At 25.5% G+C, this 17,894-nt stretch overlaps 1 protein-coding gene across 1 annotated transcript in view; it reads right to left on the bottom strand.

Moving 5' to 3' along the window:
* LOC129968794 (myosin heavy chain, non-muscle-like) overlaps positions 1 to 17,894 on the bottom strand; it is a 93,265-nt gene that overhangs the window by 23,744 nt on the left and 51,627 nt on the right. The window contains exons 3-17 of the mRNA XM_056083046.1: positions 13,533 to 13,560; positions 11,104 to 11,206; positions 9,832 to 9,858; positions 8,586 to 8,678; positions 8,273 to 8,336; positions 7,834 to 7,932; positions 6,482 to 6,625; positions 5,640 to 5,854; positions 5,296 to 5,448; positions 5,015 to 5,185; positions 3,825 to 3,989; positions 3,276 to 3,390; positions 2,312 to 2,493; positions 1,437 to 1,558; positions 1,229 to 1,298 (exon numbers count right to left, since the gene is read on the bottom strand). Coding sequence (XP_055939021.1) covers positions 1,229 to 1,298; positions 1,437 to 1,558; positions 2,312 to 2,493; positions 3,276 to 3,390; positions 3,825 to 3,989; positions 5,015 to 5,185; positions 5,296 to 5,448; positions 5,640 to 5,854; positions 6,482 to 6,625; positions 7,834 to 7,932; positions 8,273 to 8,336; positions 8,586 to 8,678; positions 9,832 to 9,858; positions 11,104 to 11,206; positions 13,533 to 13,560 — 1,751 coding nt within the window. The remainder of the gene's footprint in view (positions 1 to 1,228; positions 1,299 to 1,436; positions 1,559 to 2,311; positions 2,494 to 3,275; positions 3,391 to 3,824; positions 3,990 to 5,014; positions 5,186 to 5,295; positions 5,449 to 5,639; positions 5,855 to 6,481; positions 6,626 to 7,833; positions 7,933 to 8,272; positions 8,337 to 8,585; positions 8,679 to 9,831; positions 9,859 to 11,103; positions 11,207 to 13,532; positions 13,561 to 17,894) is intronic.

A 17,894-nucleotide genomic window follows, 5' to 3' on the forward strand; every position in this document is an offset into this window, starting at 1 on the left:
TTCATATCTTAGCATTCTTTTTGGTTAAAATTGATAAACACGTGGCAAGCATTCCAAGATAATCCCTGATATCCAAAAAAAGCAAAACAAAGACCATCTCAGCATGTGCACCATAGTCGGGTTTTTTTTGTACATTTTAAACATTTCAATCTACAAACAAAATATATGTCTTGCATGACTACAAAATCTGGATGAGTTTATAAGCCACAATATGTGATATTTGATATCATACTTGTGTTATTGATATATTTGTTCAATACTTTTCCCAATTACTCTTTCAAAGGCCATAATAAAGAAAAGATTATGTAATTTTATTTTTTAAAAAAAGATCTTCCTTTGTTTATTCTTCTTTGTATTTAACATAAAAATGGATGGTTACTCACTAATATGCATTAGTATAGTTCTGACTACCAACTAACTGAAATTTATAACAAAGAAATATTATTAAAAATAGCTAATATTAGATCTAAAATTTTAAAATTAAAAAAAAATGTGCTGACAGCAAGATGTATTGATTTTTAATATAACACACAGAGAAACCATTTCAATATTCTATATAAAAATTTGAACTTTTACAATATAGAAAATAATTTAATTACACATAGAGATCCAGTTAATTGCACAAATAAAGCATGAAAAAAAAATCCACATATAATTATTGCAATTCTAAACAATTTAATTTCATGCAAATTATACAAAAATTTGCATGCTTTATTTATTGGATAAATATGACTATTATTCTGAATCTAACTAAATATATAACACATCAAAAAAATTCTGAATTTCTGCACACTGCTCAGAAAAATATATAGGAAAGTTTTGTAGGTTTAAAAATATTTTTGTATAGATTTAATATTTATGATCTGTTACAATTTATCCAGCTTACACATATATATTTTAGTTATCACGAAAAACAGTTAATGCATTGAATATATTTTATTTCAATTTCTTTTAGGTCAAATTTTTCAAATAAACAAACTGCAAATATAATATTGTTATAATTACAACTAAATTAAACAACAAAGATAAAAGGGGTGTTTCATCTTCTCATCCTACTCATTTAGATTATAAAGAGAGAGAAAAGCTACTCATATTTTTTATTTTTTATCAACTAAAAATTAAATGCATGGTTAAATGTCAAGTCTTAAATTAATGATGAAATAATTTGCTACTATAAGAAAACATTTTCAATCTTTCACAGCAATTTAAGAAGGGAAAAAAATCATACCATTCTTTCACAGGCTAATTTTCCATCCATAAATCCTTTAGGAATTGCATTTGGAGTAAGTAATTCATATCTACATGAGATAAAATAAATAAAAGAGGAAATTAATCATAAACAATAACTTTAAAAACCATGAATCAATTTCTATGGGGAAAAAATAAGAAAAGAATGCAAACATCATTTATCCAGAATATTATACACGACTCTTTACCTTTGTCTAAATTCCTGAAATGCAATTCTGTTTGGAAAACCTTGCCTACATATTCTTATTCCTTCTAATACACCATTACAACGTAATTGATCTAACACAAGTAGGGCATCGATTTTACCTGCCTATATTTAAAAAACATTTATTACAAAAATTATAAAAAAATACATAAATAAATCTTGATAATAAGAAAGGGTAATATATAATGATATTAATAGCTCTGCTTTAAAAAAAGAAATAATATTGAACTTTTAATCAACGAGTGATTTACCCAAACGATTTTATTATGAAATGCGAAAAATCTTAAAACAACTGAAATTAGGATAAAGACAATTAAGTTTTTAAAAATAAAAATTAGAAACCTATGTTAGTTTCATTTTAGAAAAGGAAACTTAAAAAATTTAATAAAAGGAATGGAAAGAACAAGAATTACTAAAAACTTTTTGGGTTTTGATAACTTTGTCGCATATACATAAACTAGTGTTCAGAGCAAAACACATGATATTTTTAGTTACACTTTTATACTAGAACAATGTAATTGAATAAATAAATTATTGGGAAAGAAAAAAAAAATTAACTATATTGAGTTATTTTTACAAAATTCATACATAATTTGAAGAAATTACCCTTTAAATATCAAATGCATTTAAAACAGTTTCCAATTCTTGTGGAAAGGTTTAATTTGGAGTGATATCAGAGGACTTTTCTGTTTTAATGATAATGATTTGTTTTTCAATACCTTTGAGTAATTCTTCCATTCAACACTTACATATCCATAACATTAATTTAGATTTTATGAACTAATAATTCGAAATTTCTGTAATTAATAAAAACTAAAGCTTAACTACATAAAAAAGTTATCAAAAAATTTTACTCACCCTTTTTTCATGATTTGGAATAATACAACGTACAAAATTTGGATTAGTATTACGTAATGTTGCCATCAATTTAGCTAATTGTTCTTTATAGAGCTGGCTAACAGTTCTAAACATTCCTTTTCTTGTTCTAGCACCAAACTGAGTATCACCCATTGTAGCAGCAGCCATACCGACAATTTCAGCTATGAAGATAAATAATAAAAATGTTGAGATATATCTGTATAATGCAAAACTTTTTTTAGTAGTGCTCAAATGAATTTTTTAATGATTTAAAACATAACAAAGCAACGAAACCAAAGAAAAACAGAAGAAACCAAAACCTAATGAAGATTCCAGTTTCTCATTAAAATATAAGAAAAGACTAACTGATTAAATAGACCACAATACTTAGCAATGTAAATATGTAGAACCATGTAAAATAGATCTCATAATGAGTGTCTTATACATGGAGTCCATGTAAAGAAAATTGAAAATTTTAATTAATACTTTTATAGCTAGATCAAAATATTCTACAGACATAATATAAATAACTTTGAAGATAGATTACACAATATAGGAAATTAATTGAACTAAAAAGACTTCAGATTTTTTTATTTGAACCTTAATTCTACATATTAAAATAGTAAAACCCCATTCTATAAACAAAAAATACTAATGCAAAATTCCTTTAATTATCAAACTATTATGCTTTCTATTTAGAATGGATAATAAATTGAATGAAAGGAAGATTTTAAAGACAAAATTATTTTCCCTTACTATGTGATAAAGCTAAATACAAAATGGCTCATTTTCTATAAATACTTCAAATGATTCATTGCTTATTGATTTTAAATTCAAATCAAATAAATATATCATAAAGGAATATAATGCAACATCCAAATTAGCAGAAGATAGTTGATTTCTTTTCATTATAAAGAAATTTCAGACATAATCAAACCAAAATCATAGAAATTTGTATTCATACCATCTTTCCAAATGTGAACAACAAATGGATCTTGAGAACTCTGCAAGAGGGAAACTATATTTTCATTTAAAGGATCCATGTTTTTCAAAAGCCATTTATCAGCAGAATAATCCACCTAAAAGAGAAATGAATAAAATGAACAAATTTGATTCTCCTTTAAATTCAAATGTTATATACACATTATTAACACGTTTATGGACATAACACACTCAGGAATGAAGCTCATGAAAATTAAACGACAGTACGCCTTACGATGTAAATGGCTTAATCCATTGTCATATCACATAATTCTATAATTATTCAATGTGACGCTACGCCTATAGGCTATGTATGCAGTTTAGTAGTGTCGCAAAGGCACCGCACCAAGGTAGTACTGTCCATCAACATGTTAATATATAACATCAAATTCAAATTAAAGTTAGTGGTTAATGTTTTTCAGACATAATCATAAATTAAAATATTTCATTTCAAATTCTTCCAGAATTCCTCTAGAATAATGGAAATAAACAATATTAAATTCACAACATAAACTATTAAAAAGATTCTTACTTTTCCAGCATAATGAATTATACTAAAGTCAGCATTTGCTCTGAAATCAGATTTTATATATTTCGGATGCATAGCATGAGATGTATCAAGTTTATCAACAAAAGTTTTAACAGTAGCTTTGGGAAACCAGCATTCTTCATCCAAAAGTGCTAAAATCCCCATTGGCTGTAATTCAAAAGATAAGCAAATTTATAAAAGGGCAAGAAGGATAACCAATAAAAATATAATTATAAAAAATGAATTATTAAGTGCATTTTCAATCAACTACAAAATTTAACTTTGCTTTAATTACATATATTTAATATTTAATAAAAATTTCGTTATGATGAAATATATTTTTAGAAGAAGGGGGAGGGGAGATAGTTTCAGGCCAAAATAAGCAAAGCTATTTGTTAGAAAAAAGTTAAATTACATTTCATTTACAAAATATGGTAATGTGCTTTTTCAAGATAGCTTAAAAATTATAATGAAACTTCACTTAGATTATAATGAGATTCAGCTACCACTAATTTAAAGCACAATCAGATTTATTCAAAAGTTAACTAAGTTCACATTCATAGATTTAATCAAAAATTAAAAGTTCACAAAATCTTCTAACAAAGAGAATTTTCAAATTTTGAAATTTGTTTTTTATTAATGATGAGGCTTACTAAACAGTTTTGTAATTCTAATAAATGGATCAAAAACATAATTATCAGAATGATTGATAAGTTATTAAAAAAAATCAACAACTGGGAATATTCATAAATTCAAAATTTGAATTTTAGAAACAGATATAACAATACCTTTGAGTTTTATCAATTTTCAATACTATTTTTCTGTATGTATAATTTTTTTATTTGTTTAAAAATCACAATAGTTTAGTAAAATGCATTAAGTCAGTCTTTAAAGTGAAGCGAATATATTTGAAAGAGTTTTAAATGATAAGTAATATTATGTAAACTGTTTATTTTTACTTCAAATTTAAAAAAAAAAAAAAAAAAATTAAATGTCAATATAATTTTTACTGTATACAATTGCATCGTACAGAAATTAGATCAATGCACTAATAAATAAATATTTCAAGTACAATTCAATAATGCAAAAAAAAAAGAGAGAGAGAGAGAGAGAGGGGGGGGGAGGGGGAGAGAGAGCATATTTTACAACCTAAATATATTATAAAATAATTCAATACAAATAAATATATTTACTTTTTCAATCAAATCAATGGTAGGTTGAAGATCTAATCCAAAATCAATGAATTTCCATTCAATTCCTTCTCTTTGATACTCTTCTTGTTCCAGCACAAACATAGTATGATTAAACAGTTGTTGCAGTTTTTCGTTTGTATAATTTATACACAATTGCTCAAAGGAATTAAGCTAAAGAAAGAGAACTATATTTAATAACACAAGACACAAATTAAATATTTTAACATTAAATATTAATTAAGTGTTAAAAATGCAGTATTAAAATTTTTTTTTCACCTTACCTCAAATATTTCAAAACCAGCAATATCTAAAATACCAATAAATGAAGCACCCTGTCGTTTTGTTCGATCAAGTGAACGATTAATCCTATTCACTAACCATCTAAATAATCTTTCATAGCATGCTTTTGCAATAGCTTCAACTGAGAATTCAGCCTAAAATTTAAATCAGAACACGATTAAAAAACATTATAAAAAATATAAGATATAGCATTAAATATATAATGCTTAAAACTGCTTTATATGCTTAATTATAAAAATAGTAATTGCAATACTGAAGAGCATTTTAGCATTTTTATTATAAACATGTTTTAAATAACAAGAATGAAATTTTTTATTTATGTTACCTGCTCTTTAGTTTGCGCTTTACTGACAAAATCTCGTCCAACTTTAATTCGTGGCCTAATAAATGCTCTTGTCATATCAGTCACTTTTAGCCCAAGTAATGTTCCAATTTTTTGTGCAACTGTGGTTTCCATCAAAAAGGCTTGATCTGAATTCCTTTCTTGTTGAAAATCCATGTTACCAAACAAAAGGACAGCAGATAATACTTTAAATATAGCTATATAAGGAGAAAATATGTTATAAGAAATAAAGCTATAAAGAAACACCTCAATAAAACAATTATTTAAAAATCTGAAAATTTTAAACAATTCCATCAGTTACATATAGTTAAAGATAAAAAGGCTTGTGTCATAAAAAGAAAAAAATTATAAAGATGAAAAAAAATTTTCTGTTTAAATAATGCAACAAAAGTTCTATGGAAATGTTCTCATCAGCGGCTCCCACACTCCGTGTGAAGGGATAGAAAATTGTCCAGCAAGCACATTCTTTTAAAAAGCATCCCTGTGTTTCCCTTGCTTGAGTTGGCGCTTGCAGCGAAAATCCCTATCGAAATCTCATTGTATTTAAGCACTGTGAAGAAATATTTTCCCTATCAATATCTCATGTTATATAAAACAAGGGATAAAATTTTCATGAGCTTTCCCTCATTTTCGCTCTGTGTTGCGTGTGTGCTCGTCGCTCTTACTTGTACATAATACGTGCCTCCCTGGGATAAAATAAAACAATGTCAAAAAATCGAAAGTTTCACTGTCTTTGAAACTGCCTTCTGATTAAAAAATTATATGCTTACATACATAACAGACCAAACAATAATAATAACAAATAAGTACAAATAAATTCTTACAACATAAATCTTCTGTAGAAAGACCCATTATAGACATAGCACTAACAGTATTTCGAAATTCATAAGCATCATCAACACCAGGTACAGCCAAACCACCACACGTTAGAAACCTGTAATTCTTGGCATCTTCTAAAAGGAATTCCTCTAGAAAAACAAATTATTAATATTGAAAAAAAAATCATTGAAAAAATTATGCTTAATACAGCATTTGCACACATTATAAATGGCATCATTAAAATGCTTCTGACTCAAGTAATTATGTGAAATAGTACAATCAAAATGTTATCAATATTTTATTGAATGCAAATTTACTTTAAAAAAATGTATGCCATATTACATAGCTAAATTTCATATCTCATTAGAAAATTTCACAATATTTTAATCCTTTAGGTAGATTTGATATACCAAAATGTTCACACACTTGTCTAGCCAATGTTGACATGATGTTTTAGAACAGTATTGAAATTGTGACAGTCTTTACTACATTCTTATTTATTTGGAAGTAATTTGTATCAGCTGCAATAAAACAAATACTATTACTATTTTGGTGTACCTTGAATTGGATATACAACCCCATAAAAGTAAAAACAGAGATTTTCATCAATCTGATGGATGATTTTGTTAATTATTCTTTAAATGATTACATCGAATTTCAGAATAAATATGAAGAAGATTGCTGTGAACACGAAAGTAATAATTATAGTGTAATAATATAAATAAATAAAAATATACAAGAAAAAATTCACTATCAAACGGTAATAGTGAGTCTTCAAGAAGAATTACAATTATCTATCTGTTTAAAAAATATTACACACTTCAAAATCATCATTAATTTGTTTTTTGCTTATAAATTTAAATTACTTTCTTTCTGTTTCTTTTCAGTAATACTAATTCACCTAAATAATGTCAATGTCGTTTATATCATAAATAATATAAAATAAAAATACAAGCATAAAACATATTGCTTTGACATGTCCCAAATGTAAAAAAAAGAAGGAAAAAAAAAAAAGAAAAGAATAAATGTATATTAAAGAGTAAATGCTTTATAACTTTCTGTTATAGAACTTATTAATGTTTCAGGTAAATTATGCTTAAAAAATACAATTTATTAAAATTTTAAATTTTAATAATATTACCAAATAAATCTGAATGTCAATAAAAACATATAAACTCAGAAAAACAATGTATACTTAATTTAATAATCCTTTTTTAGAAAATTTCTAGGATTTCATTAACAAATTATATTTTTTAAATAAAAATGTTCTTAAATATTTTTTTCTCAAATGAATAAGTTTATTTCCCATCAAATATATAATTGTATTAAAATAAGAATAAAATCAATAAAATTTTACTTTTTTGATCAGGAGTTGTGCCAGACAGCATCTGATAAAATATATGAAAAGTTCGTTCATCTTTTGCTTGACGAATAGCACGTGACTTTTCTAGAAGGTCTAATTTCAGTTAAGTTAATTTACAGTAGAGCTAAATGAATTTATACACAAAACTCAATTCAAAACAATAACATAAAATTAATTTCTAGTGTTTTACATATTTTCTGAATAGATTTACACATTATTCTATTTAGGGGAATAGAATATCCCTGAAATGCTGATTCCACATAAATATATATCATGAAGGATTTACCTACATATATATAAATTAATCAATGAAAATGGAAAAAATTAAATTTACAACAGAAATTAATTTGTAAAGGAAACTTTTAAAACAAATTAACCAATAGCTTTTAAAAAACAATGGAAAAAATTGCACCATAAAAAGATAAAAGGATACATGTTTCTATGTTGGCACCTGCAATAAATCCTGAAGCATCAAAATTAATGCGAATAAACTTCCCCTAAGAAAAAGAAAATCACAAAAAAAAAAAAAAAAAAAGAAGAAGAAGAAGAAGGATTAGTACAACATTAATATGTTTCATTTAATGAGAAAATTTTAGAGATCTATATTTAATAATCATACTATAGTATATTTTAAATACATTTTTATATAATGAAATTACTTTCAAAAATATTTGTATTATAATAAATGCAGTTTTCCATATTTCAAACAATTAATTTAATTAAAAAGGTGCAATATTAGAACTTACAAAACGGGATGAATTGTCATTTTTTACAGTTTTTGCATTTCCAAATGCTTCTAAGATTGGATTAGCTTGCAATAATTGTTGTTCTAATTCACCCTGAAAAAAAAAATTTATAAGCCAAACAAATACACATTAAAGAGGAAAATTATGTTACTCATATCTACAAACATATAATATCAAAACTTAATTGTTTATAAAAAGTTAATAATTGGCAATATATAAAATTTGGTTTCATTTAAAAGTATAACAAAGTAGCATGTCACACTTTTGGTAAATCATACTACAATATTATTTTTAAAAAATGTGGGAACATATTTTTGTTTTTAAAATTGTAAAATTAATTTATAAGGGATGTTTCTCTAGAAAATTTCTGTTACAGCTAAAAACAAAAATTTCGCAAATATAAATATACCCAATAAATAAATATACATTTGATAAATAAGATAAAAATATATATACCTAATAATTCCATATCTAATTTGCAGTTCAGATAAATAAGAAATAAGCAATTTGATTATAGCTTTTTTAAGGAAATTTCATAAAAACAGAACAACAATTTAAAAAATAGTAATAGAATCAGAAAATTTAAATATGATAGAGAAATATGCATTCTATTAGCACAGTTAATTTTCTTTAACACCAAATAAAATAAACAGAATAAGTAAACATTTTCATTTCTAATTAAGAAAAAACATTTGCCAATTTTGACATGTATTTTCTAAATATAATAGTAATTCATGTTTTTAATATTTTATATGCTCATTTAAATTAATACATGAGAACCTTCACGTTATCAAAAGCAGGAGCAATGCAGAAAGAATTTTTTTATTATATTCATAATTATTAATCTATATAATGCACACAAACTTCTTTTCGTGCACCTGAACACTTAACTTTTTTAACATTTAAATCTTAATTACAATAAATTATTTCCATGGTAGTTGGTCAAAATATGCTACATCTGCAAAATTTTTAATTTGCAAAAAATAATAAGTAATTAATAAAATCAATTACACACTACATTACTAAACATTTCAATTCAAGAATATAATTTAGCATTACAAGACAAAAAATATAAATATTATCGCATTAAAAATAGTTTGAAATAATTAAAATGGCCGTACAAATATTGTACATACCCCTGCGGGAAGCAGCTTGTAAAGAAAACAAGTTATAAGTTTTTTTCAACACAATAAAAATTTAGGTATCTTATAAATTAAAAGTTAGAAAAATATAATTGAGAACTTACTATAATTTGGGCAGGAGTAGGTCCATTCTAAAATGCAAAAGATATAATTAATTATATTTTTTAACATAATTGTACATTTATTGAAATAAATAGAAAAGTCATGAAAGACTACGAGCATTTCTAAAAATTCAAACACATAAAATTTAAATATCTCACCTTGTATTTGCATTAGCTATATTAAAGAAACAAACAAGTTATTGTAGTATTCTAAACAATAGAAGCAATTACTATATATAGAAGCAATTACTATATATCAAAAATATATGTTTATGTTACTTATATAGCAATCAGATTTAAAAAATATATATTATGATTCAAAATATGAGAAAGAGAAAGGGAATAAAAAAAGAGAATAATGCATTATAAAACACTTAAAAAGGAAATAAAAATGTGAAATTAAAACTGAATATATTTTCCTCCCTTTTTAAAATTTAAAATTCAAGCCAATTCAATGCAAATTAAACTAGAACAAGACTGCAATATATTTCAAGTCTTGGAAATTATTCCAGAAAATAAAAATGAATGAACTAGAATTAAGTAAATTATCATTTAAGATATTTATAAAATTCATAACTTTAATAAAATAGATTAACATAGATTTAAAATTTATTTCACATTCCATCACAACTCTAAAGAAACTTTTTGTAAGTAATAAATCAGATTTAAAAAAAAAAAAATATTGTTTACATTCTAAACAAAAAAAAACTGCTCTTATAATACTGTTTAAAGGAATTATTTTAAAAAAGCTTTCTATAATCAAAGTAATTTGTAACTAATAATACAGGTAGAAATATTTTATCTAAAAAATTTTTAATATTTATTTGAATAATAAATATCTTATAACTAAATTAAAATTAGATTAAGAGTACAGAAGGAGATAATTCAAGGTAAGATTATCAACATAAACAGTTTTAGAATAAAGAATGTTTTAAGAGATTTTCAGGTTACAATAAATGCATTATACTTATTAGACTCAAGATGCCTTTCTATTAATATAAACAAACTCGTTCAATAGAAAAACAAATACTTGCATATTTAATTAAGTACATTATATAAAAAAACACTTTACATTAATACTCAAAAAGAAATTTATAAGCATAGCATACTTATGCTAAATAGTCAATTATATGAAATTATTTTAAACTACATTTTTCCATGCTTAATTTGTACTTAATAAAATTTCAAATCAATTTAGCCCTTATTTTTAGAATTTACAATACAGGACTAATAGGTTATTTTAATGAATTAAAATAAAGATAACTGCAAACTTACAGAGTGATGAACTGATGATGATCTTGGTTTAGATGAGGCTACATATGCTAAATACTGAATGACTTTTTTAGTATTCTCTGTTTTGCCAGCTCCAGATTCACCTCTATAAAAATAATTGGTGGTTATTTAATTGTACTGAAATGAATAATATTCTATTAGCTCCAAATAATATTATTTAAAAAAAAGTCTGAAAACTATTATTTTCAAAGAATATATTTTTAAAATAAAATTTAGCCATAAAATTTTTTAAGTTAATTAATTTTTTAAAATACCTAATAATTAGAGCACGAAATCTGTTTTAAGTAAATGTGAAAAAAGGTTTTTAAAATGCATACTAATGTAGAAATTCAAAATAAAAAGTTTTTTGTTTTTTTTTAAATATTGCAAAAGCACTGAAGAACACATATAAATTAACTATTAAGTTTTCAATGCAAATTTCTTAATGTTATATATATATGTGTGTGTGCGTGTGGCAGAGAAAACAATCATTCAATTAATACACAGATTAACACAAAAAATGCAATGGTATACTAAAATTACTATAAATTCCTATTTTTTCAATTACTCTTTTTCAGTGCACTTCTAATGCAATTATTTTGGATATAAAATTAACATTAAATGTAGTAAATTCATTACAAAGTTTTTAAATAGTGACTTTTTTTTAATAGACAACATTTGCAGAAAAGTTCTAACAAAAAAAAAAGTAGATTTGCTTGTCAATAGTTTCTTTTCATCAATAAAATTATTTTTAATCTTGTCTTTAATCTTTAAAGACATAGATGCATTAAAATAGCTATTTTTCTGTTCATTCACTGAACAACTCTTTTACAGGGGGTGGGGGAATCTTTAAAATGCCGAGTCAATCAATTATTTAAGCTTTACTTAAAACACCCATTCTGAAACAAATACATAACACACCAAAAGTAAAGAAAAGCCTGTTTTCTGAGCCTAACTTGTTAGAAAAATTATTATTGGCACTTGAAATTTGGATGCCAATAATAATTTTACTATAACTCTATAACTTACAAATGCAAGAATTATTGTATTTGGCTGATGTTTCCTCCTGATTAGAATATGACATAATTATTTTCTACAATAAAATTAGATTTACTGTTAAAAAGTAATAAACTCCACTGTTCTCCATATAAGTGAAATATCACCCAGTACAATATAATCAGGCATAACTAGTAAATAATTTTATGCACAAATGATGTTTGTTCATACATACTTCCTTTTAATTAAAATGTCTTCATTTTATAGCAGTTTTTCTCTTGTCTGTTTCTGAAAAAATGACTAGACACAAAGAGTCATTGCACTATTCTACCATCATCAAACAAAAAGAAACAGTTAATTTTAATCAGCTGAAGCTGATACACATGGATAATGCCAGGCAAGTCTTCATAAAATTAAATTTTCTCATTAAAATGGAAAGCAAAGTATTAAGACCACTACACTGAAAGAGACACTGAGATGTCTTGCAGTATCAGTAACTGATAATTCCATTTACATCCACATCACTACCCAACATTTTAATAAATCAGAGATATAATTTGTCTTGAATATAACCAAAAAGTATTTTAGCAATCAGAATTTAAGACTCACAAAGATTATTCAGGAACACTAATAATTTCAATTAAGGTTAATGCAAAAATCAGATTTGGTACAAAATTTTCAAATAGGATAAGCATTTATTAGAGTTTAATGCCAGAATCTACTAACAATTAAAGCTAAGTAATAGCAGTAAGAAAAATAAATAAATCTGACTGATTTATAGACTATATAAAAAATAATAAATATTTTTTTATATCTCATTTGATGAATTATAAAGCTTTTCACATATTTTTTAAATATCAAATAAATGCAAAACATTAATGCAAATTAATATTTTTCTTAACTTTTGAAGGACAGTATATCTAAAAGAGAAAATTTCAACAAAAAAATGAGTTATTAATTCTAAATGGTTGCAAATTATGAAATTAATATTAATTGTGACTAATTATAAATCATCACTAAGACATTCAAATCATCATCATTCTTCCAATGTTATTAATAAGGAACTGAGAAATTAACAATGAGAAAGGAATATATTTTATTCTGTCTTTTCTTGTACTATCCTGTGTATATGTGAGAAGAGGAAGATTGGAGTGTGTATGTGTGCGTGTTTTTTCGAATATGTTCTCAGATTAACAAGATGCACTTTTATTCAAATTGGTTTTTTTTAATTCAAATTGGTTCAAATGACATTATTTAAAATAATTAACAAAAACTTTCTTTTATTTAGAAATGCATCTTTCGTTTCAAAAACAAGAAGATGTAATTGTAAGAAATATGCATCTTTTATAGTTCAATAATGTCTAGGAGACATTTATCCTTTGAAAATATAGCTACTGTATTGATATATTTCCAATAAATACGAGGTAGTTACTTACGTGCAAAGTATAGACTGGTCTTCTCGATCTATAAGAGAAAAAAAAATTAATAAACAAACTACAAATTAAATTAGCTACAACAAAAAAAGACATATTACTCACAAGAAATTACTTATCTGATAAGTTAACATTATAATTCTATACAAAATTTCAATATGAGCAAATTTAAAAATAAAATTCTACATGAGAGAAATTGCAGTTCTTTAAAATTATTTGCAGCAAGGTAAAATAATCATTTAACCCATAAATTGATATTTTTTCAATGAAATTATTAAAAAGGGCATTAGAAATAAAATTCAATAGTTCCACATTATTTCAGCAATACTTCTTCAGTATTATTTTTTACAGATATATAGCTTGGTAATTTGTCTTTCACAATACTTATTATAAGTTATTTATTAGTTTTAAATACATATCAAGGTTTAATACAATATTTTTTTCAAAAATAAGTGGTAAAATATGAAGCTAAAATCTAAAACTAAATTCAAGGACAGGGAGCATACTTTGTGGTGTTCCAAAAAAATTATTTTAAAATTGAATGTACTTTTCAATGTCACAAAACGATTTCTTAGTATAAATTATTCTCACAACATTTATCTTGAGAAATAGGAAAAAGTTCAATTAAAAAATAATTTTAAAGAAAAAGCTCTGATTTTAATAGCTTTGAAACAATTAAAGATAATGAAACACAAGATAACCTTTAAATATATGGAAACTTTTCCATATATTGAAAACTGTTAATTAACGCAGCTTAACGTTTCTAGAATATTATCATAATGAAATATTAAGATGCAAGAATTAAAATTTCGAATATCGGTTTAAAATAGCGAGGTTGATGGGGCTGTTGCAAGCGGTATTCAATAGATATAAGATGGCAGTCGATGCGGAGATTGTAGTTTGATAAAATGTTTCATTTACAAATGTCAACCTTAAGATCAACAAAGATCTGCTAAAATAATTTATATCTGAATTTATCAACGATTAGCGAAATAGCTAAGAAGATAAGTGCGTTTATTAGTAGCAAAAAAAATTAATAGTAATAAAAAATGATGAAAAACTGTTATAAAGATAGAAATATTTTTAAACGAAATTTAGCGTAGAGCCTTCTAGCTGACATTATTAGATATTCAAAAAGATGTCTTTCAGCGAAAATGTCAGCTATATAAAGATTATTTCATAACATTCATCATTAAATTTGAAAGGCTTTTTTTTTTAATTATGTAAAATCACTAACAGATAACACAAAATAAATAATAAATATATAATAAATGATTATTTCAGCTCATGAAGACAGAGCATCAATGATCACTCAATCATTCCGCCTGTGTATTTTTATTTTTGGAAAATTGATAACATCTCTTCGTCTCCCAATTGAGCAGAAATAAGACTAAAAATTGTGGTTGCTAAGACTCCGATCCATTTCTATTCATTTTAATATTTTAAAACATATTTATAGCATTAGATAGCGCGTGCATACTCCGAACTTCCAACGCATCGATTATTTCTTTTTAATTTCAAATAAAAACGGTTGGATTCCCCCCCCCCCTCCCGTCCAACACAGTCACCTACAGAGCAGGTTCTTCAAGGGGATAGGGAATTCGAGGCATTTCCAGTCATAAAGAGCAGTTAACAATCGACTAACGGATGTGATGGGAAGAAAGTCAAGAATGTCAAGGCATCTGAAAGAAAAATTAACACATCTAGTCTTTTGTCAGCATGAAATGCTATATTCGTATCTCCAGCGGTGGACGACTCTGTTTTTCTTTGAAATCAATGTGGGATTGTTTTTTGACAATCACAGAAGTCAACCATTACACAGATGCTTATCTGCGATTCTTGCTTTTTTCTCAATCGCTACCAAAATTCTCTCAAAACGAAAAGGGCTATCTATCATTAAAAGACAGTCGAAATATTTTTAAAAAATGACAATAACCCAATAGTAACAGTCTACATTACAAAAGAATTATGATATCTCGGGGACTCAATTAAGATAATTTTGTATGAGAAAAAAAATGACCCAGGAAAGTTATTCTTATTCAGTCATCAAAAAAGATTTAAGAGGAAATTCTCCTCTCCTTAATCAATTAAGAAAAGCAAGAAAAAAGGTAAAAAACACTTTGAGATTGATACCAAACTGATGTAGAGAGAAAAATGATACCGGTAGAGCGCAGTTCATTTGCTACTGATTCCTAAGTTTAAAGCAGCAGAGAATAAAATTTGTTGGTCTCGAGAAAGGTCTTTCTTCATATGTATGTGTTCAGAAGAAAAATTCAACATCCAAACAAAACTAATTACAAGTAAAACTATGGAAGTTTAAGGATGGTTAGGAGTTTTCTAGACATATAAAGATCCTAATTTTTTTTTACAATTAATTAACAAACAAATATTTGAGAGATACATTAGCACTAGTCTATTATAATAAAAAATTTTAATTCTATTGAAGATTTTCTGAATTCACATTGAATTTGTCTTTTTTTAAATGTTTCGATAACAATATAACCGAGATTCATTTTAATTATCAAGATGAGCGATCAAACCAAATCTTTGGAATGGGAAATCATTTGACCCATCAACTGATATAAATGTTACCGAATTCCATTATTAAATAACGCACTTAAGGGTGGCTGTACAAGGGAAATATTTATTTAGAATATATGTTCTGTGTTGAAAAACTTGAGAAGGAAAGAAATATGTATTGTAAGTATATATATTAGAGCTATCATCAAAGGCAAAAACAATTTTTGCATACCACTTTAAAATTTTAAAAAAAATTCTGTTTAATGATATTTATTTAGTTGACGTGCAATTTTTATCTAATTTTCAACATTATTTTTCATTCTTGCAATGAAAATTAAATTCCTGTTTATTGTTTCATTATATATTCAATAGCTTTATTGTCTTCAAATGTTAAAAACTTACGAACGACTTATTCATTATCAAGCATGCATCATTTATTTGTTATCAAATACGTGTATTTACATGAGAAATCCAGTGCCTTGAAAAATAAATGAATAATTAGAAGACAGATTAATGGAACAATCAGATTTTTTAATGGCGCTATGACATTTGGGTCTTTTAGGAGGAACCATGAACACAATTAATAAAAATAAAAGTGGTTTAATTGAAATTAAACAACCAATATACCAGAAAAACTAGTTTGTCATTAAAGGCAGCTAAACCGAAATAAAATTCGAAATCTGAATATATGTATAGAAAAAATAAAAAAATGAAATCTACTATCGTAAATTTCAAGTTATCATGTGAAAACATTATTCTTTAAGTTATTAGTTGTTTTAATTAATTTAAATCATTGGAGCTCGACCGATTTTGAGATGAAAAAAAACCATCGTTTTTCTAAATATCAACGCGTGAGTAATCTGATAGTCTCATGATTTTTTCAAACCGGTTTAAACTGGTTAATGACTTAAATTAATTAAGACAATTCGTAAGAATTCAGAGAATGTATATTTTAGAAATTAAGCTGTAACTTTAATTGACGATAAATCGCCAAATGTGACAACCTTCTGCATTATTTTCTAATAACCCTATTTTAATTAGTTGAAATTATCTAAGAAACAACAATATTTATCGATTAAACAAACAATATTTTAACTTGTTCGGTTTATTTTTAAAAAACGTTGCGTGAGTTAAGCAATAACACTGTGATTTCCAAGGGAAATACTACATTAGCAGAAGATAGATAATGGAAAAACTATACTGTGAAAGCCGACTCCAAAATAAAACTACATTAGCAGATAACAGAAATTTCAAAAGCTACAGTGTGAATGCCGACTCCAAAATTAAAAAAAAAACAGGGGGGGATAGCCAATTTGTTGCCTTCACATTTTGAGGCTTCAACAATTAGTTGCCTTCACATTTTGAGGCTCCAAAAACCTCATGCGAAAACAATATCATGTTCTCACATGATTAAAAAAACAAAATGAAGCCACCTGCGCAGACAAAAGATTCACAGATGCACGCGCCAAAACAATTTAGTGTAATTCACACTGAAGTCATACATAGTAAGTAACCTATACCTTATGGAAATTGGGAAAAGATTTTTATTTTCAAAATTAATTAATTTCCGACCTAATACTATGCTCCTGTAATTTGTGCTCCAGCAAACAATCTTAATCCACGTGTACAACATGAGGTTGGCGATTTTGTGACAAAAATATTTCAATGTGCATGGCTCATCTTTCTAGCTAAAGTGGTTAAAAACAATTTTAATATAACGCCAAACTAGCAAGACACAATAAAACACTTTAAATCATATTTGTTAGAAGTAATTAATGCTTTTTTCTATTATAATACATTAGTGCATTAAAATATGTAAACAAATCCGTTAAAGAAGAGAGTAAC

The sequence above is a fragment of the Argiope bruennichi genome, chromosome 5 (assembly GCF_947563725.1).
Source record: "Argiope bruennichi chromosome 5, qqArgBrue1.1, whole genome shotgun sequence".
NCBI classification, from domain to species: Eukaryota; Metazoa; Arthropoda; class Arachnida; order Araneae; family Araneidae; genus Argiope; species Argiope bruennichi.